The sequence below is a fragment of the Lithobates pipiens genome, unplaced genomic scaffold (assembly GCF_037356315.1).
Source record: "Lithobates pipiens isolate NorthernLeopardFrog02 unplaced genomic scaffold, aLitPip1_a1.2 Scaffold_35, whole genome shotgun sequence".
Taxonomy (NCBI): domain Eukaryota; kingdom Metazoa; phylum Chordata; class Amphibia; order Anura; family Ranidae; genus Lithobates; species Lithobates pipiens.
This window is the reverse complement of record NW_027507811.1, coordinates 14,957,055-14,982,807: the sequence shown is the minus strand read 5'-3', so window position 1 is coordinate 14,982,807 and position 25,753 is coordinate 14,957,055. Positions and strand designations below refer to the sequence as shown.

Here is a 25,753-nt window from a genome sequence, read left to right as displayed (position 1 = left end):
TCCATGTCTTTATGGACCTCGATTTGTGAATTGGTCCAAATCATTTGGTGGAGGGGGATTATGGTGTGGGGGTTGTTTTTTCAGGGGTTGGGCTCGGCCCCTTAGTTCCAGTGAAGGGAACTCTTAAGGCGTCAGCATACCAAGACATTCTGGACAATTTCATGATCCCAACTTTGTGGGAACAGTTTGGGGATGGCCCCTTCCTATTCTAACATGACTGCGCACCAGTGCACAAAGCAAGGTCCTTAAAGACATGGATGAGTGAGTTTTGGGGTGGAGGAACTTGACTGGACCCGGACAAGAAGACCTGGCTCACAATCTCCGCTCTAATTCATTTCAAAGGTGTTTTAGTGGGTTGAGGTCAGGACTCTGTGAGTTTCCACCCCAAACTCACTCATCCATGTCTTTATGGACCTTGTTTTGTGTACTGGGGAAAATCATTTGGCGGAGGTGGGATTATGGTGTGAGGTTGCTTTTCAGGGGTTGGCTTGGCCCCTTAGTTCCAGTGAAGGAAACTCACAAATCAAGGTCCATAAAGACATGGATGAGCGAGTTTGGAGTGGAGGAACTTGACTGGCCTGCACAGTCCTCAACCCAGTAGAACACCTTTGGGATGAATTATAGCGGAGAATGCGAGCCAGGCTTTCTCGTCCCAACATCAGTGCCTGACCTCACAGATGCGCTTCTGGAAGAATGGTCAAACATTCCCATAGGCGCACTCCTAAACCTTGTGGACGGTCTTCCCAGAAGAGTTGAAGCTGTTATAGCTGCAACGGGTGGGCCAACTCAATATTGAACCCTACGGACTGGGAAGCCATTAAAGTCCATGTGTGTGTAAAGGCAGGTGTCCCAATACTTTTGACAATATAGCGTACAAGGGGGATAATTTAGGCCAGAGCTAACTTACCTACCAGCATGTCTTTGGCATGTAGGGGGGAAACTGGAGGACCCAGAGGAAACCCACACAGATGGGAAAACATGCAAACTCAACGCAGAATAGAATTTGAAGGAAGGACCCCATTGCTGCCAGGCACTAACCACTAAGCCACGGTGCTTCCCTGTGTTTACCTATTACTAAAATATCCCTGGTGCAGGAACCTAGCCCATTAGGAAACCATTTTTCATATGCCATATAGCTCCTTTATAGGGAAAAAGTTTCTCCTGTTAGATTTCACCATTCCTTTATCAATAATATCAAGAAGCATGCGTTTTCTCATGTCTTGCCAGATTTCCTTTATGTATAAAAGATTTCCCACACTTTGAACACGAGAGAGCGCTCTCCCGAGTGTGACTCCTCTGGTGCTTATCAAGGCTGCTTTTATGGGGAAAACATTTCCCGCACTCCGAACAGATGCAAGGGCCCGCCCGAGCGTGCGTCTTCTGGTGTTTAAGGAGGCTGCATTTTTGGGAAAAGCTTTTACCGCACTCCGAACACGAATAAGGACGCTCGCCCGTGTGGATCCTCTGGTGGGTAAGGAGGCTGCTGATCTGGGAAAAAGACTTCCCACACTCTACACAGGAATAAGGACGCTCCCCCGTGTGACTTCTTAGATGTTTATCCAGATCCGTTTTCTGAGTGAAGCACTTTTCGCATTCCGGACAAGGAAAAAGACGCTCGCCCGTGTGAAATCTCTGGTGTGTAAGGAGCTTTCCTTTTACAGAAAAAGATTTCCCGCACTCTGAACACGAAAACGGGCGCTCACCCGTGTGAATTCTCTGGTGCAACAGGAGGTTTGTTCTAAATATGAAGCATTTACCACACTCTAGACAGGAAAAGGGGCGATTAGACGTGTGAACTCTCTGGTGTCTGAGGAGGTTTACTTTTTGAGGAAATCCTTTCCCACACTCGGAACAGGAATAAGGAGATTTGTCTTTGTGGATTTTCTGGTGGGTAAGGAGGCCTGCTTTCTGAGTGAAACGTTTCCCGCACTCTGAACACGGGAAAGACTTGTGGATTATCTGGTGTTCCGTAAGTGCTCTTTTGTCAGTGAAACTCTTCCCGCACTCTGGACATGAAATATTGCGCTCACCCGTGTGTATTTTCTGGTGTCTAAGAAGGCTTCCCTTTTGAGTAAAACATTTCTCGCACTCTGAACACGAGAAACGTTTCTGATGTCTGCTTTGGTCAGCGGAATTTACTTTTTGAGAAGACTGTGCAGTGCTAAGGTTCCTCCTTGAGGTATTCTGAGGGAGGTTTCCACCTGAAAAGCAATTTATTTAACCGTTAGAAGTATTTATAACATTTGGCGGGCAAGAGTCATGGTTGCTGGTCTAACGGTTTACAGTTTCAGAGAGTTGATGCATTAAATTGGGTTCAATTCAAGCAAATCAAGTCAGGTCAAGCAATACACCCAATCCCAAAACTGGCAGACTAGGTTATAGCTTTTGCATTCTGATGACTGTGTTACATGGAGGAATGGAGATGGACCTTTCATATGGTGTACAGTATCTCCTCCTCATTTGTTGGGAACATGACGTTATATTGAGGAATGGAGATGGACCTTCCATATGGTGTACAGTATCTCCTCCTCATTTGTTGGGAACATGACGTTATATTGAGGAATGGAGATGGACCTTCCATATGGTGTACAGTATCTCCTCCTCATTTGTTGGGAACATGATGTTATATTGAGGAATGGAGATGGACCTTTCATATGGTGTACAGTATCTCCTCCTCATTTGTTGGGAACATGACGTTATATTGAGGAATGGAGATGGACCTTTCATATGGTGTACAGTATCTCCTCCTCGTTTGTTGGGAACATGACATTATATTGAGGAATGGAGATGGACCTTTCATATGATGTACAGTATCTCCTCCTCATTTGTTGGGAACATGACGTTATATTGAGGAGTGGAGATGGACCTTTCATATGGTGTACAGTATCTCCTCCTCATTTGTTGGGAACATGACGTTATATTGAGGAATGGAGATGGACCTTTCATATGGTGTACAGTATCTCCTCCTCATTTGTTGGGAACATGACGTTATATTGAGGAATGGAGATGGACCTTTCATATGGTGTACAGTATCTCCTCCTCATTAGTTGGGAACATGACGTTATATTGAGGAATGGAGATGGACCTTTCATATGGTGTACAGTATCTCCTCCTCATTTGTTGGGAACATGACGTTATATTGAGGAATGGAGATGGACCTTCCATATGGTGTACAGTATCTCCTCCTCATTTGTTGGGAACATGACGTTATATTGAGGAATGGAGATGGACCTTCCATATGGTGTACAGTATCTCCTCCTCATTTGTTGGGAACATGATGTTATATTGAGGAATGGAGATGGACCTTTCATATGGTGTACAGTATCTCCTCCTCATTTGTTGGGAACATGACGTTATATTGAGGAATGGAGATGGACCTTTCATATGGTGTACAGTATCTCCTCCTCGTTTGTTGGGAACATGACATTATATTGAGGAATGGAGATGGACCTTTCATATGATGTACAGTATCTCCTCCTCATTTGTTGGGAACATGACGTTATATTGAGGAGTGGAGATGGACCTTTCATATGGTGTACAGTATCTCCTCCTCATTTGTTGGGAACATGACGTTATATTGAGGAATGGAGATGGACCTTTCATATGGTGTACAGTATCTCCTCCTCATTTGTTGGGAACATGACGTTATATTGAGGAATGGAGATGGACCTTTCATATGGTGTACAGTATCTCCTCCTCATTAGTTGGGAACATGACGTTATATTGAGGAATGGAGATGGACCTTTCATATGGTGTACAGTATCTCCTCCTCATTTGTTGGGAACATGACGTTATATTGAGGAATGGAGATGGACCTTTCATATGGTGTACAGTATCTCCTCCTCATTTGTTGGGAACATGACGTTATATTGGGGAATGGAGATGGACCTTTCATATGGTGTACAGTATCTCCTCCTCATTTGTTGGGAACATGACGTTATATTGAGGAATGGAGATGGATCTTTCATATGGTGTACAGTATCTCCTCCTCATTTGTTGGGAACATGACGTTATATTGAGGAATGGAGATGGACCTTTCATATGGTGTACAGTATCTCCTCCTCATTTGTTGGGAACATGACGTTATATTGGGGAATGGAGATGGACCTTTCATATGGTGTACAATATCTCCTCCTCATTTGTTGGGAACATGACGTTATATTGAGGAATGGAGATGGATCTTTCATATGGTGTACAATATCTCCTCCTCATTTGTTGGGAACATGACGTTATATTGGGGAATGGAGATGGACCTTTCATATGGTGTACAGTATCTCCTCCTCATTTGTTGGGAACATGACGTTATATTGGGGAATGGAGATGGACCTTTCATATGGTGTACAGTATCTCCACCTCATTTGTAGGGAACATGACGTTATATATTGAGGAATGGAGATGGACCTTTCATATGGTGTACAGTATCTCCTCCTCATTTGTTGGGAACATGACGTTATATTGGGGAATGGAGATGGACCTTTCATATGGTGTACAGTATCTCCTCCTCATTTGTTGGGAACATGACGTTATATTGAGGAATGGAGATGGACCTTTCATATGGTGTACAGTATCTCCTCCTCATTTGTTGGGAACATGACGTTATATTGGGGAATGGAGATGGACCTTTCATATGGTGTACAGTATCTCCTCCTCATTTGTTGGGAACATGACGTTATATTGAGGAATGGAGATGGATCTTTCATATGGTGTACAGTATCTCCTCCTCATTTGTTGGGAACATGACGTTATATTGAGGAATGGAGATGGACCTTTCATATGGTGTACAGTATCTCCTCCTCATTTGTTGGGAACATGACGTTATATTGGGGAATGGAGATGGACCTTTCATATGGTGTACAATATCTCCTCCTCATTTGTTGGGAACATGACGTTATATTGAGGAATGGAGATGGATCTTTCATATGGTGTACAATATCTCCTCCTCATTTGTTGGGAACATGACGTTATATTGGGGAATGGAGATGGACCTTTCATATGGTGTACAGTATCTCCTCCTCATTTGTTGGGAACATGACGTTATATTGGGGAATGGAGATGGACCTTTCATATGGTGTACAGTATCTCCACCTCATTTGTAGGGAACATGACGTTATATATTGAGGAATGGAGATGGACCTTTCATATGGTGTACAGTATCTCCTCCTCATTTGTTGGGAACATGACACATGACCCTGAAACTGTCTTGCGTACACACGATCACACCAAAGTCCAATCATTAAGAACGCGGTGACGTACAACCCGTTTGACAGGACTAGAAAAAGGAAGTTCAATATCCAGTAGCTGCCGTCTCGTACTTGCTTCAGAGCATGGGTCGTTTTTTTTTTTCTATTTCTAGGTCCATCAGAATTTTCGAAAAATAAAGTCCGATGAGGCCCACACATGATCGGAATATCCGATGAAAAGATTCCGTCTGACTTTTTCTGCCGGAAAGTCAGACCGTGTGTACGCGGCATAAGAGGTTAATAGAACATTTGAACAGTTTATTGAGTTTTTGCACGTAATGTTTTTTTTACTTACCTTTGCTGGTATCTAAAGAGGATTCTTCCTGTTCAATTGTCCCCACCATTCCAGCCCCCTGCTCAGTCTGCTGATCGCCCAACACGTATGTCTCCTCTTCTTCTTCTTCTTCCCCTTTAACCACAACTTTTATACCTATCTGTTCTTCACCCTGAACCCCAAAAATTATGGGAAAAAAAAAACACCGGTAAATGTAAGCACTGATAACAACATTCCATAGAGAAGAATTCTTTAATCTCATAAATCCTATTTGAGTTCTGAACTCTCCTTTCCATCTACCTGACGATGGTGAGGGATGGTGTGATCCTCCTGTGTGGAATGCAGAGGACGGGGACATCTCTCTGGTGGCTCCATCAATTGATCCTTATGTCCTTCTGAAAGTTCCTCCATCAAGCCGTACTCCACATCCTCCTCTTCTAACTCTTCCTTAACGACAATATTATAATCCACGAGGTTTCCGTCCTGAATACATAATGAGACATACATTACACACAAGCTTGTGTATGAATGATAATTGCCAGGTTTTTTTTTTTTATTCATCTACCTGATCATGGCAAGAGATGGCGTGACCTTCCTGTGTGGAATCCGGAGAACGAGGACTTCTCTTTGTTGAGTTTCCCTTTCTGGATCCATCTGTAGGAAACAAACACACTGAATACATTGTTTCTATGTGTGACAAAAATCAAATAAGTGATGTTGCGCTCCCTTAAAATACATAAACGACTCTCAACTGCATACAAAGTTGCATATACCAATACTATAAATCCAACTATCGTGCCAGACCGTAGTCCGTAAATAAAGTGTCAGATGCTGAAAATTAAACTAAACATACAATGTAAAAGTGTCCAAGTGCTCGATAGAAATCACATTAAATCTAAAGTGCCTAATAATTACATACACAGTTACATATGACTGCACAGTAATGTGAACTCATCTATCGTGATCAGGAGTAGTCCATAAATAAAGTGTCAAGTGCTGCAAATTATACTTAAAATATAAAACATTTTCACAATAACAGAGTGTCCAGTGTCTCCAAAAATCGCATACACCAGTGGGAATATGTCATGCACACAAACTTATTCCTCACAAAAACGCTGCAAACTGTATTGATAATAACATAAACGTGAATCACACAGTGCAATTAAAATATATAAACTAAAGAAAAGGAAAACAACAGTCTCTTAAACAGCATATAAAGTGCCACGGGCTTCGTACAGTGCTTCTCCAGGTACAAGGTGCCAAATAAACCAGTGTGTACACACTCCTGTGCCTCTTCAGTGTTCCACACACATCAAGTGAAATGGCCCCTTACCTTACTGCTGTAAGGCAAACAGCAGAAAACAGGGATCTCAGGCTATCCAGGTGGTGTACCCCTACTTCCGGGTTATGGATATTGTCCCCACATCAGTTATTACAAATGGCAGGATCTTGACAATCTTCATTTGTTTTCTTCTTAGAGCAAACCCTTTAATATAAACTATAAGGCCGCGTACACACGCGGGGACTGTTCGCTGAAACTGTCCGCTGAAACCAAGTTTCAGCGGACAGTCCGCTCGTGTGTGGGCTTTCAGCGGACAGTTTCAGCGAACAGTTTGCTGAACAAGGTTTTTCGGAAATTCCGAAAAACTGTCCGCTGAAACCTTGTTTCAGCGGACAGTCCCCGCGTGTGTAGGCTTGTTCGTCAAACAAAGTTGCGCGCATGCTCAGAAAGGATTTTCACGCCGAAAGTTATAATGCAGTGTATAGGACGTCGTATTTTTCGTCCCGTCGTATGTGCCGTTCACGTCATCGCGCACGGTTTCAGCAAACTGTTCGTCCGTCGTGTGTGGCCATGTCCGTCCATGCTAATTTTGAGCGGACTGTTTGCCGAAACTGTTTGACGGACAAAGTTGGGCGAACAGTCCCCGCGTGTGTACGCGGCCTAAGGGTTTGCTCTAAGAAGAAAACAAATGAAGATTGTCAAGATCCTGCCATTTGTAATAACTGATGTGGGGACAATATCCATAACCCGGAAGTAGGGGTACACCACCTGGATAGCCTGAGATCCCTGTTTTCTGCTGTTTGCCTTACAGCAGTAAGGTAAGGGGCCATTTCACTTGATGTGTGTGGAACACTGAAGAGGCACAGGAGTGTGTACACACTGGTTTATTTGGCACCTTGTACCTGGAGAAGCACTGTACGAAGCCCATGGCACTTTATATGCTGTTTAACCACTTCCCGACCAGCGCACGGCGATGTACGTCGACAGAATGGCACGGGCAGGCATATTGGCGTACAAGTACGTCCGATATTCAATGCCGCCCTGCCATCGGGAGCGCGCCGCCGGCGGCGCGCTCCCGCGCTGGTCGGGACCCCCGTGAGTCCGGTCGCGGGACCCGCGGACTCGATCGCTGCGGGCATCCCCGCGATCGTCTCACGGAGCGGCCGAATGGAGGAAATGCTGTGTAAACAACATTTCTCCATTCTGCCTAGCAACTAGTGACGCTGATCTCTGCTCCATGTGATTGGAGCAGAGATCAGTGTTCACTAAATGAAAGCCCAACCCCCCCCACAGTTAGTAACACACCCCTAGGAACACTTAACCCCTACACTGCCACCCACTGGTTAACCCCTTTCACTGCCAGTGTAATTTACACAGGAATCACTGCATTTATATAGCAGTGATTACTGTATAAATGACAATGGTCCCAAAAATGTGTCAAAAATATCCGATGGGTCCCCCACAATGTCGCAGTCACAATAAAAATCGCTGATCGCCGCCATTACTAGTAAAAAAAAAAAAATAATAAAAAAATATTAATAAAAATGCTATAAAACTATCCCTATTTTGTAAATGCTATAACTTTTGCGCAAACCAATCAATAATCGCTTATTGCGATTTTTTTTTACCAAAAATATGTAGAAGAATACGTATACGTCCTAAACTGAGGGAAAAAAAAATTTTTTATATATATTTTTGGGGGATATTTATTATAACAAAAAGTAAAAAATAATGCATTTTTTTCAAAATTGTTGCTCTATTTTTGTTTATAGCGCAAAAAATAAAAACCGCAGGGGCGATCAAATACCACCAAAAGAAAGCTCTATTTGTGGGGAAAAAAAAAGGACGTCAATTTTGTTTGGGAGCCACGTCGCACGACCCGCGCAATTGTCAGTTAAAGCGACGCAGTGCCGAATCGCAAAAAGTGGTCTGGTCTTTGACCAGCAAAATGGTCCGGGGCTGAAAGTGGTTAAGAGACTGTTGTTTTCCTTTTCTTTAGTTTATATATTTTAATTGCACTGTGTGATTCACGTTTATGTTATTATCAATACAGTTTGCATCGTTTTTGTGAGGAATAAGTTTGTGTGCATGACATATTCCCACTGGTGTATGCGATTTTTGGAGACACTGGACACTCTGTTATTGTGAAAATGTTTTATATTTTAAGTATAATTTGCAGCACTTGACACTTTATTTATGGACTACTCCTGATCACGATAGATGAGTTCACATTACTGTGCAGTCATATGTAACTGTGTATGTAATTATTAGGCACTTTAGATTTAATGTGATTTCTATCGAGCACTTGGACACTTTTACATTGTACGTTTAGTTTAATTTTCAGCATCTGACACTTTATTTACGGACTACGGTCTGGCACGATAGTTGGATTTATAGTATTGGTATATGCAACTTTGTATGCAGTTGAGAGTCGTTTATGTATTTTAAGGGAGCGCAACATCACTTATTTGATTTTTGTCACACATTTTTCAGTGGTAGGGTTTTTACCTCTGTCGGTGTTCTGCTGCAACCCACCCCTAGTATTCAGTGAGATTTGTATATGATAGCGCGGGGGATATCCCAATTTAATACATTGTTTCTATGTGTTTATCAGATGATGGGGGATCTAGGTGGAGCCTCCGTACTGCTCTCTCCTTTACAATAAAGTCTCCTCTTACCCGGTGATGTGAGGGGCGGCTGATTGTCCATCATGACGTCCTTGTAGAGATCCTTGTGTCCTTTCCGAAATCTGCTCCAATCACACCAATCTAATTCTCCTCCTCTTTTTTTATTTTTTTTGGCACAGTAAAACTATTCCGGATTCCACGCTACATATCCAAAAATTAAATTAAATCATTAAACATTTGACAAATGGTTATTGTGAAAAAAAAAAAAAAAAAAGACAGCGACACTTCAGCACTCAATACTACGTCTTATTCTACAATGTATATTACAGACCCCACTTAACCTTTTAAAATTAAACTGCAGGTAAAAAAAAAACAAAATACAACACTGAAATACATATATTCCTGCCCTCGGCATATACACCTTGACTCGCTCAACCTTTTCCCCCCCCACTGCGGAACCCATGAAAAAATTTCCAGGTCTCCTGGAACGCCCACTAATAATTATTATGTCTATAGCTCACTATACATCAGCGTGATCAGCAGGTTGTTGAGAGATTTCAATAGAAGAATAATTAATAAGGTGTACTAAAATCATCCCACCCATTATGAAATATAAAAAAAACAAAAACAAATGATGATGCACTTCGTTTTGCACTCCTGTGACCCAGATTCAGATGACAGCGAGCTAAAGTCTGTTGCCCATGCAGGCTCTGCAGTGATCCCAACAATAATGTTGGGATCTACCCAGATGACTGATCGGCAGCTGGCTAAGCCTCTCAGTCTGGTGCTCCAGTGAGCTGGATACATGGTTCTATATTTAGGATGTATCTGGTCTATAAACCAGAGGCTCTGGATGGACAGTTGGATACATGGTTCTATATTTAGGATGTATCCGGTCTATAAACCAGAGGCTCTGGATGGACAGTTGGATACATGGTTCTATATTTAGGATGTATCCGGTCTATAAACCAGAGGCTCTGGATGGACAGTTGGATAAATGGTTCTATATTTAGGATGTATCTGGTCTATAAACCAGAGGCTCTGGATGGACAGTTGGATAAATGGTTCTATATTTAGGATGTATCCGGTCTATAAACCAGAGGCTCTGGATAGACAGTTGGATAAATGGTTCTACAGTGGTGTGAAAAAGTGTTTGCCCCCTTCCTCATTTCCTGTTCCTTTGCATGTTTGTCACACTTAAGTGTTTCGGAACATCAAACCAATTTAAACAATAGTCAAGGACAACACAAGTTAACACAAAATGCAATTTGTAAATGAAGGTGTTTATTATTAAAGGTGAAAAAAAATCCAAACCATCATGGCCCTGTGTGAAAAAGTGATTGCCCCCTAAACCTAATAACTGGTTGGGCCACCCTTAGCAGCAACAACTGCAACCAAGCGTTTGCGATAACGTGCAATGAGGCTTTTACAGCGTCCTGGAGGAATTTTGGCCCACTCATCTTTGCAGAATTGTCCTAATTCAGTTACATTAGAGGGTTTTCGAGCATGAACGGCCTTTTTAAGGTCATACCACAACATCTCAATAGGATTCAGGTCAGGACTTTGGCTAGGCCACTCCAAAGTCTTCATTTTGTTTTTCTTCAGCCATTCGGTGGTGGACTTGCTGGTGTGTTTAGGATCATTGTCCTGCTGCAGAACCCAAGTTCGTTTCAGCTTGAGTACACGAACAGATGGTCGGACATTCTCCTTCAGGATCTCTTGGTAGACAGCAGAATTCATAGTTCCTTTTATCACGGCAAGTCTTCCAGGTCCTGAAGCAGCAAAACAGCCCCAGACTATCACACTACCACCACCATATTTTACTGTTGGTATAATGTTCTTTTTATGAAATGCAGTGTTCCTTCTATGCCAGATATACTTGGACACACACCTTCCAAAGAGTTCCACTTTTGTCTCATCGGTCCACAGAATGTTGTCCCAAAAGTCTTGGGGATCATCAAGATGTGTTGTGGAGAAATTGAGACGAGCTTTGATGTTCTTTTTGCTCAGCAGTGGTTTTCTCCTTGGAACTCTGCCATGCAGGCCATTTTTGCCCAGTCTTTTCCTGATGGTGGAGGCATGAACGCTGACCTTAACTGAGGCAAGTGAGGCCTGCAGTTCCTTGGACGTTGTTGTGGGGTCTTTTGTGACCTCTTGGATGAGTCGTCGCTGCTCTCTTGGGGTAATTTTGGGCGGCCGGCCACTCCTGGGAAGGTTCACCACTGTTCCATGTCTTCGCCATTTGTGGATAATGGCTCTCACTGTGGTTCGCTGGATTCCCAAAGCTTTGGAAATGGCTTTATAACCCTTTCCAGACTGATAGATCTCAATTACTTTCTTTCTCAATTGTTCCTGAATTTCTTTGGGTCTCGGCATGATGTGTAGCTTTTAAGGATCTTCTGGTGGACCTTACTGTGTCAAGCAGCTCCTATTTAAGTGATGCCTTGATTGTGAACAGGTGTGGCAATAATCAGGCCTGGGTGTGGCTATAGAAATTGAACTCAGGTGTGGACAACCACAGTTATAGTATGTTTTAACAAGGGGGGCAATCACTTTTTCACACAGGGCCATGATGGTTTGGATTTTTTTTCACCTTTAATAATAAACACCTTCATTTACAAATTGCATTTTGTGTTTACTTGTGTTGTCCTTGACTATTGTTTAAATTGGTTTGATGTTCCGAAACACTTAAGTGTGACAAACATGCAAAGGAACAGGAAATGAGGAAGGGGGCAAACATTTTTTCACACCACTGTATATTTAGGATGTATCCGGTCTATAAACCAGAGGCTCTGGATGGACAGTTGGATAAATGGTTCTATATTTAGGATGTATCCGGTCTATAAACCAGAGGCTCTGGATGGACAGTTGGATAAATGGTTCTATATTTAGGATGTATCCGGTCTATAAACCAGAGGCTCTGGATGGACAGTTGGATAAATGGTTCTATATTTAGGATGTATCCGGTCTATAAACCAGAGGCTCTGGATGGACAATTGGATAAATGGCTCTATATTTAGGATGTATCCGGTCTATAAACCAGAGGCTCTGGATGGACAGTTGGATAAATGGTTCTATATTTAGGATGTATCCGGTCTATAAACCAGAGGCTCTGGATGGACAGTTGGATAAATGGTTCTATATTTAGGATGTATCCGGTCTATAAACCAGAGGCTCTGGATGGACAGTTGGATAAATGGTTCTATATTTAGGCTGTATCTGGTCTATAAACCAGAGGCTCTGGATGGACAGTTGGATAAAAGGCTCGATATTTACAATGCATCTGGTCTTCAGAAATATATATACATCAATTATATAAATACAGAATGTATAAAATAACAGCATATTACCTCCTCCCAGTTCAAGCAACGTCTCCTTTTTACTTACTCTCACCTCTCACCTCAGAACTTCCTGTCTGCACCAGACATCACTTCCTGTGACCTCAAATCACTTCCTGTTTGTATCGTTCACTGACAATACATGAGCTCACCACCTCGTAGACATCGTAGAGAATATAAAAACATCAGCCTACGTTGTTTTTTTCATACTTTAACAAACTGCATCTTAGAGCGTTCTAAAACATGTTTGTGTATATTATACCTAAATTCAAACCAACACAATGAAGAAATATAATGAAAATAATTTGATTGTGTTTCATATGTTTGTAGGGATGGGGTATCCCTCTAAATCAGTGGTTCTCAACCTTACTAGTGCCGTGACCCCTTGATAAAATTTTTCAAGTTGTGGGGACCTCATAACAGTAAAATTATTTTCGTAGCGTGGGCTGTCAGCACCCAAGGCAAGACAAGTAATTTACGCCTCTATCCCACGGACGTTTAGCGCTCCCTGAGTCCCTTCGTACAGTATTTAAAACCCCCTATGGTACATTTTAGGATGTACCACTCTTTCTCTTTGTTCTCCTTTCTTTCTCTTTTATCTCTCTCTATCCTATTTCTTGTTTTTCTTCCCCACCCCTCTCTCTAGCCATATTTCTTGTTCTTTCTCTCATTCTTTCTCTCCCTTTTTTTCTTTGTTCCTCCCCATCTTTTCCGCTCCCTTCCATGTATTCTCTATTTTTATTCCTTCTCTTACTCCTTGGTAGGGGAGTGGGGGGAGTCGGATGAGTGGTAGTGCTGGGGGGAGTTCTGATCAGCCAACTTAGGTGCTCTTGATCAAGGTAATCTGCTGATCTAAAAACTGTAGTGGGGACTTTTAATGGCAACTATAATCACAGGTACTTTGTCTCCAGCTTCACTGTGTCTCCGACTTTGTGATGTCTCGTAGCAGAGACACCTATTAGGGTTGCCACCTGTCCAGGATTCACCTGGACAGTTCGGGTTTGGAATCATGCGTCCGGGTTTCAGACTGCCTGAAACCCGGACACATTATTTTAACTGGACTATGGCTTCCCAGCAGGGTTGCTGGCTGCAGTTGTCTAGGCTGAGAGTGTCTGTTACACTCTTTCACACTGCCCAAAGCCAGCACTAAAAATTCACCCTCAAACACACACACAGAGGAGAGAGGGCTCAATCAGCACCTCATCCTCCCACCCCTACCCCTCTGTGTCTGCCCACACTCCAATCCCCGGTGCTGTGCCTCAGAAAGGAAAGTTGGGGGCGGAAATTTCAATTCAGCAGCCTTGGACGCATCTGGATGAGAGGTGCTGACTGCCAAGGGGTGAGTGAGCTCACCATCCATCTTTGTCTGTCACTGAAGTCTCCCCCCTTCTCTCTCCTGCCTCTGAGTGAATACACTAAGGTAAATCAGGGTTCTCAGAGCACCCCTTACATCACAGTTCCCCTTTACACCAGAAGCCACAGTGTTCCCCCTTAAATCAGGGTTCTCAGAGAATTGCTTATGTTAGAGTGACTCTCTGCGAGTTCAGATGTAAAAAGGGAACTCTGTGGACTCTGATGTAAAGGGGAACTCTTGTTATTAACTTCATATGATTAGAAATGTTATTTAATGGCAATATATATGTATAGTTTATACTATAAAAAAAAAAAAATTGGCACGCTCCGCTAAAGTGTTCGGGCTTGACTTGAAGAAAAGGTGGCAACCCTAACACCTATGCCGAAATCAGGAGCTAGGGTCTCCTCCAGCCCCTCCCACTTCACATTCCTCAGCAGTCAGCTGACCTCTAGTCTCTGCCCCCCAGCCATGCCGTTAACTGAATGGGTGGCTGCGAAGAGGCTGAGTGGGCTCCAGGGACAGCCCTGCTGGGTGGCTTCAAAAAGGTTGGGAGAGCGGTGCGGGATTCAGGAACAACCCAGGGTTGGGTGATCCCTGACAAATCCTCATTCGACCCCCAGGTTGAGAACCCCTGCTCTAAATTCTTTGATCTGGGAGGCTGGTTTCACATATGTGTGAATTGGATGCAGGTTTCCCCACTTTCAATTCACATGACAGGTGAGTATGACCGGCTCTCAGCGGGGCCGGTTCACACAGGCCTGGGGCGGCCACGGTCAGAATTGCAGAAGGGTCCTGTGCGTGTTTGGGTCCAGTTCAGGTGCGAATTCAGGCAAGGGTTTGGACCTGATTTGCACCTGAACCAGTGAACACCCGACACCAGGCACAAAACCCACAGCCTTACGTATGTGAATCCAGCCTTAGTGAGCTTTATTCCTTTTTAGCTAGACAAAGCCGACTGCAGAGGCCCACCACATGGAAGTGGTGAGAGTAGGGTTGCCACCTCATCCCTTTAAAACCAAACACATATTAATTACACAGGTTCTGTGTCTGATTAAAGTGGTAATTAAACTCACTCTTATCTGCATTAAATTCGCCTCAGAACCTGTGTAATTCATATGTGTTCGGGTTTAAAGGGATGAGGTGGTAACCCTAGGTGAAAGACTTGAGTAGGTAAGAAACACAAGAACCTTCCCAGTCCTGTTCTACATACAGTGGTGTGAAAAAGTGTTTGCCCCCTTCCTCATTTCCTGTTCCTTTGCATGTTTGTCACACTTAAGTGTTTCGGAACATCAAACCAATTTAAACAATAGTCAAGGACAACACAAGTAAACACAAAATGCAATTTGTAAATGAAGGTGTTTATTATTAAAGGTGAAAAAAAATCCAAACCATCATGGCCCTGTGTGAAAAAGTGATTGCCCCCCTTGTTAAAACATACTATAACTGTGGTTGTCCACACCTGAGTTCAATTTCTCTAGCCACACCCAGGCCTGATTATTGCCACACCTGTTCACAATCAAGGCATCACTTAAATAGGAGCTGCTTGACACAGTAAGGTCCACCAGAAGATCCTTAAAAGCTACACATCATGCCGAGACCCAAAGAAATTCAGGAACAATTGAGAAAGAAAGTAATTGAGATCTATCAGTCTGGAAAGGGTTATAAAGCCATTTCCAAAGCTTTGGGAATCCAGCGAACCACAGTGAGAGCCATTATCCACAAATGGCGAAGACATGGAACAGTGGGGAACCTTCCCAGGAGTGGCCGGCCGCCCAAAATTACCCCAAAAGCGCAGCGACGACTCATCCAAGAGGTCACAAAAGACCCCACAACAACGTCCAAGGAACTGCAGGCCTCACTTGCCTCAGTTAAGGTCAGCGTTCATGCCTCCACCATCAGGAAAAGACTGGGCAAAAATGGCCTGCATGGCAGAGTTCCAAGGAGAAAACCACTGCTGAGCAAAAAGAACATCAAAGCTCGTCTCAATTTCTCCACAACACATCTTGATGATCCCCAAGACTTTTGGGACAACATTCTGTGGACCGATGAGACAAAAGTGGAACTCTTTGGAAGGTGTGTGTCCAAGTATATCTGGCGTAGAAGGAACACTGCATTTCATAAAAAGAACATTATACCAACAGTAAAATATGGTGGTGGTAGTGTGATGGTCTGGGGCTGTTTTGCTGCTTCAGGACCTGGAAGACTTGCCGTGATAAAAGGAACTATGAATTCTGCTGTCTACCAAGAGATCCTGAAGGAGAATGTCCGACCATCTGTTCGTGTACTCAAGGTGAAACGAACTTGGGTTCTGCAGCAGGACAATGATCCTAAACACACCAGCAAGTCCACCACCGAATGGCTGAAGAAAAACAAAATGAGGACTTTGGAGTGGCCTAGCCAAAGTCCTGACTTGAATCCTATTGAGATGTTGTGGTATGACCTTAAAAAGGCCATTCATGCTCGAAAACCCTCTAATGTAACTGAATTAGGACAATTCTGCAAAGATGAGTGGGCCAAAATTCCTCCAGGACGCTGTAAAAGCCTCATTGCACGTTATCGCAAACGCTTGGTTGCAGTTGTTGCTGCTAAGGGTGGCCCAACCAGTTATTAGGTTTAGGAGGCAATCACTTTTTCACACAGAGCCATGATGGTTTGGATTTTTTTTACCTTTAATAATAAACACCTTCATTTACAAATTGCATTTTGTGTTTACTTGTGTTGTCCTTGACTATTGTTTAAATTGGTTTGATGTTCCGAAACACTTAAGTGTGACAAACATGCAAAGGAACAGGAAATGAGGAAGGGGGCAAACACTTTTTCACACCACTGTATAACCTTCAAAAAGTCACCATAAGCACCTAAAGGTCGATGCCCAGCTAATATAGCCCCGTAAGGGAGGGACCCAGACCTTTTTTTTTTATTTAGCATATTTATTTATTTTGCGCTTGCAGTGTGTGTCACTGAACTTATGTTTTGCGTTCCCTTTTTCACTTAGGATGGAAGGTGTAGGTCCTTAGACCTGAAGTTCAGGGAAAGGATGTGTGGCCATTAGAGTCCTTCCTCACCTGCCTTGGATGGGGATCTCTCTTCAGGAGAGCCCCCATCAAGTACTTATTGGACAGCTTAGGCCGATTATGAGAAGAGGGGTCTGCCCGGGACTTTTGGCTAGGTGGACCTGAGTGTCTTTTACCCCCATTCGGGAGCCTTGCTCCCTGGGGTATCAGGAAGGGATCTTATCTTTTCAGGAGGTAGACCAGAAACACACCTTAAGTGCATTTTTTTTTTGTGGGTGTTCACATACCCTTTTTTTGATTCACTTACTGGCACCTTACGTGGGCTTAAAAAAAAAATCGAAATTCAAGCACCTCAGACGTCAAGGAGCCATTTTTAAAGATTTGTTGTCCAGCCAGGAGGGGGGCCTAGAAAGCTAGAGAGACAAGGAAGAAGGCCAGAGACTGGAAATGTACATATTGTGCTTTGCTTACCCTCCTTCCTAAGCCCTTGTACACACGGTCGGAGATTCCGACAACCAAATCCGTCGGATTTTGTCCGAAACTGTTGTGTACACACGGTCGGACGAAGTTGTCGGAAATTCTGATCGTTCAGAACGTGGCGACGTTATTTCGTTACGACGGGACTACGTTCAGGCTAGTAGCCAATAGCTTTGATGTAGGAATTTGATCTGAGCATGCGTGGCACTTTGTCCGATCGGAATTCTCTACACATGATGGGAGTATGTCCGATCGGAGCATTTTGTCGGAAAATATTTCCGGCAAGTTGGAAAATTTGGTCCGGCGGATATTCCGACGGAAACAGTCTGATGCAGACCACACACAGTCGGAAAATATCCGACAAAACGCTCCGATCGGACACATTCCGTCGGAATCTCTGATCGTGTGTACAAGGGATGACTCTCCGTGCACATGTGCAATAAACTTTCCAAACCCAAAGTTAGGGGACTGGTACCCATTGGACATGTGCGATTCATTTAGTTTTGATTCGTCTTTTGAAAAAGAATGGCAACGAATCAGAAAAAGCTCATGTCATGGGTTGGACTAGCGGCCGAAAAAACATCAAATCTTTCTGATTCGAATCCGTCCACTTTCGATAATATATATCCAATACATAGCGATCTTTTGGAGAAACTGCACTTTTTTTCAAATTATCCTGGATCAACAAATGTACAAAAGGAATGCCAAAGACACGAAACTAATTCCGATTAAAAAAGAGAGCAACATAACGGACATGACAAAGTGAAATTCTTCAATGAACAAATGCATCGGAAAAATTTCCGGCTTGCACATGTCTAGTGCCCACCATTCTAACCAACCTGAGGAATAAACCCAAATATAACAAACAGATTCTAATATTCAATGATTTAGGGCAGTGATTCTCAACCAGGGTTCCATGGAACCCTAGGGGTTCCTCCAGAGGTTGCTAGGGGTTCCTTCAGCATTGGGAAATTTCTGCCTCTCAGATAAGTTCCCACCGACACCATTGATCTTTTTAACCACTTGAGATCTGCGCTATAGCCAAATGACGGCTACAGCGCGGATCTCCTTTTCCGGGACGACGTCAATAGACATAGTCCCGTGTACGAGCGGCCTGCGCGCCCCCTGTGATCGGCGAGTCCATGAGACTCGCCTGATTACCGATCCGTGCAAGGGGTCGATCCCGACCCTTTATCACGTGAACAGCTGTCAGCCAATGACAGCTGATCATGTGATATAATGGAGCCGGTAATCGGCTATAATTCCTCCTCGCGCTGACAGCGCGAGGAGAAAAAAAAAAAAGCCGATCACCGGCGGCCGTGATCGGGACATCCGTGATAGCGCCCACCTGCCCCCTGCAGTGCCACACTTATGAAAAGTAAGTGCCCCCTGTCAGTGCCACCCAGCAGTGCCCACAGTGCCACCCAGCAGTGCCACCCACAGTGCCACCCACAGTGCCCACAATCTGCCTCAAAGGTGCTGCACCCCAGTGCCACATATCCGTGCCCATCAGTGTCATCTACCAGTGCCCAGCAGTGCCGCCCATCAGTGCCCAGCAGTGCCACCTATCAGTGCCACCTATCAGTGCCCTTCAGTCCCATCTATCAGTGGTACCTATCAGTGCCCATCCGTGCCACCCATACGTGCCATCTTATCTGTGCCCATCTTTGCCCATCAGTGCCGCCTTATCTGTGCCTATTAATGCCGCCTTAACTATGCCTATCAGTGCCCACCAGTGCAGCCTATCAGTGCCCACCAATGCAGCCCATCAGTGCCCACCAATGCAGCCCATCAGTGCCCACCAATGCAGCCCATCAGTGCCCACCAGTGCAGCCTATCAGTGCCGCCTCATCAGCGCACTTCAATGAAGAAGAAAAATGACCCGTTTGCAAAATTTTATAAGAAACTATTAAAACATGATTTTTTTTTTTTGCATCTTTTTTTGTTTGTTTAGCAAAAAATAAAACTCCGAGCTGTAACTAAATACCACCAAAAGAAAGCTCTATTTGTGGGAAAAAAAATGATAAAAATTTCATTTGGGTACAGTGTTGTATGCCCGCGCAATTGTCATTCAAAGTGCATCAGCGCTGAAAGCTGAAAATTGGTCTGGGACTGAGGGGGGTTTAAGTGTCCAGTAAGCAAGTGGTTAACTATCTGTAAGGAGGTAATTCTTCCCAGTGACCACAAGTGTAAGGACCGTTCTTCCCACTCACCATCACACTAATGTATCATGAGTTATAGATTTCTAATTTTTAGCAGGGGGTTCCCCAAGATCGGAGAACTATTTCAAGGGTTCCTCTGTGTTGAAAAGGTTGAGAAAGGCTGATTTAGGGTATAAGTTGAAGTACAGTGGTTGAGTCTAATACAAGCAGCGGAGTAGAAGTAATACAATTTTGCAAGGGACAACCATACTAAGAAGATGAGGTGACAGATAAATATGATCCTGTATATCTCCCTCCATGGTCAGCATAGCCAACAAGACACAAGGTGGTCATCTTCCATTATCAAGGCAGATATTTTGAAGCACACAGGTGTCTCCACATGTCCCGGCCCAGATCTTCTGTAGAAGCTCAAACCAACAAGGTCGAGAAATGAAAACGCAGTTGTTGACCACTGGAGTGCAGCATTCCTATTCAAACCAGAAGATGAAGAAACCTACAGGGACCCTAGTACACCTATCTACAGTGCAGAGAAGTCCGATCAGTGGTCTACATCAGGGGGTCTCCAAACTGCAGCCCGGGGGCCAAATGTAGCCGCTTGTTTATCTTTATTCGGCCCTTGGAGGAATATTCTTTCCTCTAATAAAAAATACACTTTTTTCCCCACTGACACCAACAATGGGACATTATTCCTCTGACTGACACCAAGGATGGAGCACTGTTCCTTCCACTGACACCCCAGTGATGGGGCACTATTCCTTCCACAGACACCAACAATGGGGCACTATTCAGCCTACTGACCCCAATGATGGGGCACTATTCCTCCCATTAACATCAATGATGGGGCACTATTCCTCCCACTGACACCAATGATGGGGTAATATTCCTCCCAATAACATCAATGATGGGGCACTATTCCTCCAACTGACATTGGGGCACTTTTTCTCCAACTGGCACCAATGATTGGGCAGTATTCCTGCTACTCACACCAACGATAGGACACTATTCCTCCCACTGACACCAACAATGGGTCACTATTCCTCCCACTGACGCCAACATTCTCTCATTGACACCAATGATGGGGCACTATTCCTCCTACTGACGCCAACATTCTCTCACTGACACCAATGATGGGGCACTAATCCTTCTTCATATTAACACCAATGATGGGGCACTATTCCTCCCAATGAGGGGGCACTATTCCTCCCACTGACACCAATGATGGGTCACTAGTCCTCCCACTGATGCCAACATTCTCTCATTGACACCACTGATGGGGCACTATTCCTCCCATTAACACCAACAATGGGTCACTATTCCTCCCACTGACACTGGGGCACTTTTTCTCCATCTGACACCAATGATGGGGCACTAGTCCTGCTCCTTACACCAATGATGGGACACTATTCCTCCCACTGACACTAACAATGGGGCATTATTCCTCCCACTGACACCAATAATGGGGCACTATTCCTTCTATTAACACCAATAAAAGGGCCTTATTCCTCCCACTGACACCAGCAATGGGTCACTATTCCTCCTACTGATGCCAACATTCTCCCATTAACACCAATGATGGGGCACTATTCCTCCCACTGACGCCAACATTCTCTCGCTGACACCAATGATGGGGCACTATTCCTCCTATTAACACCAATGATGGGGCATTAATCCTCCCACTGACACCAATGAGGGAGCACTATTCCTCCCACTGATGCCAACATTCTCTCACTGACACCAATGATGGGGCACTATTCCTCCCATTAGCACCAATGATTGGGACTCTATTCCTCCCACTGACACCAATGATGAGGCACTATTCCTCCTTCTAATACCAAAGATGGGATATTTTCTACTCCCACTGTGGCCACAGTCGGGCCCCCCTAAAGTCTGAATGACAGTAAACCAGCCCTTTGTTTAGAACATTTGGAGACGCCCTGGTCTACATCGAAGATCAGCAATACGTGCCCAGCTAAAATATTCTTCCTGATTGGGTAGTAGTTGTTCAAAATTCAGCCCAAACAAACCCGTTCATAAACAGAAAGGAATAATACATTTGAGATTTGTTGGATCTTTTTGCTGCGTGCTCACCATAGAAAGGTCCTACCCTGTTTCCCCTAAAATAAGACCTAGCTTGAGTGTCGGTGATGGCTGCAATATAATCCCTACCCCCCAAATAAACCTCACCCTCTTTCCCCCAAAAATAAGCCCTACCCTGAGAATAAGACATAGAAGGACTTTAACTAGGGCTTATTTGGGGGGTAGGGCTTATATTGCAGCCATCGCCGACAATCACGCTAGGTCTTATTTTAGGGGAAACAGGGTATGTATTGACAACGCTGTCCGTGTCAGTAGTGCAACTTCACCTTTTAGATAGACTTCTTTCCACCATGCTTTCCCGTAGCTGGTGCTAGTTTTAGATATTTACCCCCACATCTTCACTGAGCTGCCCCCTGCTCTTCTTTTTGAGTGTACTAAGCCTCTAAAGTTGGACTATTTTTTTTTTTTTTGGTGTTGGATGGGTGTGTTAAAATGTTAGAACCTCTATTGCCGCGTACACATGATCAGACTATCCGGCGGACTTTCCGAACGAGCGGACTTGTTCACACATGCCCACACACGGCGAACAATCCGCCGGACCTTTGGCAGGGGGTCCGCCGGACTTTTTAAATGAACGGACTTGCCCACACATGGAAACAAAACTGTTCATTTTGAACGGGACTCCAGGTAGACGGGACTAGCGAAGGAAGTCAATGTTGCCGCCTCCATCGGCGAGATTGACACCTTGCTAGCCCCGTCGCCTGGTATGGATTTAAAAGGGAACCCCTACGCCGAAAAAACGGCGTGGGGTCCCCCCCATGGCCATACCAGACCCTTATCCGAACACGCAGCCCGGCTGGTCAGGAAGGGGGGTGGGGACGAGCGAGCGCCCCCTCCCTCCTGAGCTGTACCAGGCAGTGTGCACTCAACATGGGGAGGTGCTTTGGGGAAGGGGGGGGCCCTGTGGCTCCCCACCCCAAAGCGCCTTGTCCCCATGTTGATGAGGACAAGGGCCTCTTCCCGACAACCTTGGCCATTTGTTGTTGGGGTCTGCGGGCGGGGGGCTTATCGGAATCCAGGAGCCCCCTTTAATAAGGGGGCCCCCAGATCCCGGCCCCCCCACCTATGTGAATGAGTATGGGGTACGATGTACCCCTACCCATTCACCTGGGGGAAAAAAGTGTAAATAAAAAACACACAACACATGTTTTTAAAGTACTTTATTAGTCAGCTCCGGGGGTCTTCTTCCGTCTTTGGGGTCTTCTCGCCGGGCTCCTTCGCTATCTTCTGCTCTTTTACTAGCTCTTTTACTAGCGGAGGAGCCCGGCTTTCTTTGGCAACGTCGGAAGAAGAGAAGAAGAAGGCGGCGACAGTGACAAGACCGGGCCAAGGCTAGTTAAAGAGCTGGAAGAAGAAAGCAGAGGCCCGGCAAGAAGAAGTAAAGAGCGGGACAAGACCCCCGAAGTCGGAAGAAGACCCCCGGACAGCGGCGGCGACGAAGGAGAAAGCTGGGCTATTCTGCTAGTAAAAGAGCAGAAGATAGCGGAGGAGCCCGGCGAGAAGACCCCCAAAGATGGAAGAAGACCCCCGGAGCTGATTAAAAAAGTACTTTAAAAACCTGTTTTGTGTGTTTTTTATTTACGCTTTTTTCCCCCAGGTGAATGGGTAGGTGTACTTCATACCCCATACTCATTTACATATGGTGGGGGGCTGGGATCTGGGGGCCCCCTTATTAAAGGGGGCTCCCGGATTCCGATAAGCCCCCTGCCCGCAGACCCCGACAACCAACGGCCAGGGTTGTCAGCATGGGGACAAGGTGCTTTGGGGTGGGGGGGCCGCAGGGCCCCCCCTTCCCCAAAGCACCCCCCCATGTTGAGTGCACGCTGCCTGGTACAGCTCAGGAGGGAGGGGGGCGCTCGCTCGTCCCCACCCCCTTTCCTGACCAGCCAGGCTGTGAATTTCACCAACCATGTTGAGGGGACGCAGCCTGGTTCAGCTCGGGGGGGGGGGGCACTCGCTTGTCCCCACCCCCTTTCCTGACCGGCCGGGCTGGGTGCTCGGATAAGGGTCTGGTATGGACTTTGGGGGGACCCCTACGCCGTTTTTTCGGCGTAGGGGTTCCCCTTTAAATCCATACCAGGCGACGGGGCTAGCGAGGTGTCAATCTTGCCGATGGAGGTGGCGACATTGACTTCCTTCGCTAGTCCCGTCTAAATGAACGGACTTTTCTCCGTGTGTGGGCAAGTCCATTCATTTGAAAAGTCCGGCGGACTAGCACACACACGGGCGAATTGTCCGCCGGATAGTCCAATCATGTGTACGCGGCATTAGAAATTGCTGGTGCCAACTGTGACTTTGTTGGGGAGATCTTTCCTCGGCGGTTCCCTCATTCTCTGGGATGGGTGGTGATAGCTTTTCAAGTGGAGATACAGACAGCTTTATTGACCAGGTTTTAACCCTTCCCCGCTATACTAAAAAAGTAGTGGCGATAATTCACATTCCCTCCTATTTCAGATACCTCAATCAGAAATGTCCTATTCAAATTGTAGGCAGGTGCAGTCTACTTTCTCCACAGCAGGTGGGGCTAACAGCAGCGGCCCTGTTGCTGGAGAGGAAGTCAGGAGGAACAAGGTTCCTCTATGGTTTCCTGGGGAAGCTGCCACCCCACATGACCCAAGCAGCCATCTTGGGTCAGGCAGAGCCTTTATAAGGCCCTGGCTCCCGGTTTTTGGCGAGTGGACAGAGGAAGGAGAGGGAGACTAATAGTGCTAGGGAAGGGTTCCTGACAAGGAGGGTAAGTGTAAGGTGTCATCTCTTCTGAATATTCTCCTGGTTGGGACCAGATTCCCTATTCGGTCCCCTCTTAACAGACACTGTCATTCCGGCCTGAATCTACTCCTGTCACGCTACTGAACTGTGAGTGTGAATGGCTGAGTGGCCTTCAATACAAGTTTATTGCACTTGTCTGTGTGAATTATTGTCTCCGCATCAGGCTGAACCCCACCTATGAAAGGCATAAGGTTACTTTTGACGTTTGCCGGTACCAAGTGGTGGTTCTGTTCCACTACAATTCGTTACTGATGTGATTTGGTAAGGAGGAAAAAAAGTACTGAGCCTCAACATCCTGTAGTAGGACCAGAAAGGGCACTTCACGGTGCTTTGCTGGGACGTCGTCCCGTGCACGAGCGACCTGCACGCCCCCTGAGGGGCGCGCACTCTGTGATCGGCGAGTCTATGAGACTCGCCTGATCACGGATCCGAGCAAGGGGTCGATCCCGACCCCTTACCACGTGATCAGCTGTCAGCCAATGACAGCTAATCATGTGACAAAACAGAGCCGGTAATTGGCCGATCACCGACTTATCAGTGCCCACCTGCCAGTACCAGCCAGTTATTAATAAAAGTGCCACCCAGCAGTGCCACCCATCAGTGCCCCTAGTGCCATATATCAGTGCCATACATCAGTGCCCACAGTGCCATACATCTACCCACAGTGCCACCTATCAGTGCCCACAATCTGCCTCAACAACAGTGCTGCACCTCAGTGCCACATATCCGTGCCCATCAGTGTCATCTACCAGTGCCCATCAGTGCCGCCCATCAGTGCCCAGCAGTGCCACCTATCAGAGCCACCTATCAGTGCCCATCAGTCCCATCTATCAGTGGTACCTATTAGTGCCACCCATCAGTGCCACCTATCAGTGCCCATCTTTGCCCATCAGTGCCACCTTATCTGTGCCCATCAGTACTGCCTTATCTGTGCCTATCGGTGCCACCTTATCTGTGCCTATTAGTGTCGCCTTAACTGTGCCTATCAGTGCCCACCAGTGCAGCCTATCAGTGCCCACCAATGCCGCCTATCAGTGCCCACCAGTGCCGCCTCATCAGCGCATTTCAATGAAGGAGAAAAATGACCTGTTTGCAAAATTTTATAACAAACTATTAAAC

At 45.4% G+C, this 25,753-nt stretch overlaps 1 protein-coding gene across 1 annotated transcript in view; it reads right to left on the bottom strand.

Moving 5' to 3' along the window:
* Positions 1 to 25,753, bottom strand: part of LOC143955509 (uncharacterized) — a 92,450-nt gene that overhangs the window by 41,062 nt on the left and 25,635 nt on the right. Inside the window, 2 exon segments of the mRNA XM_077465543.1 lie at positions 1,197 to 2,201; positions 5,536 to 5,686. Coding sequence (XP_077321669.1) covers positions 1,197 to 2,201; positions 5,536 to 5,686 — 1,156 coding nt within the window.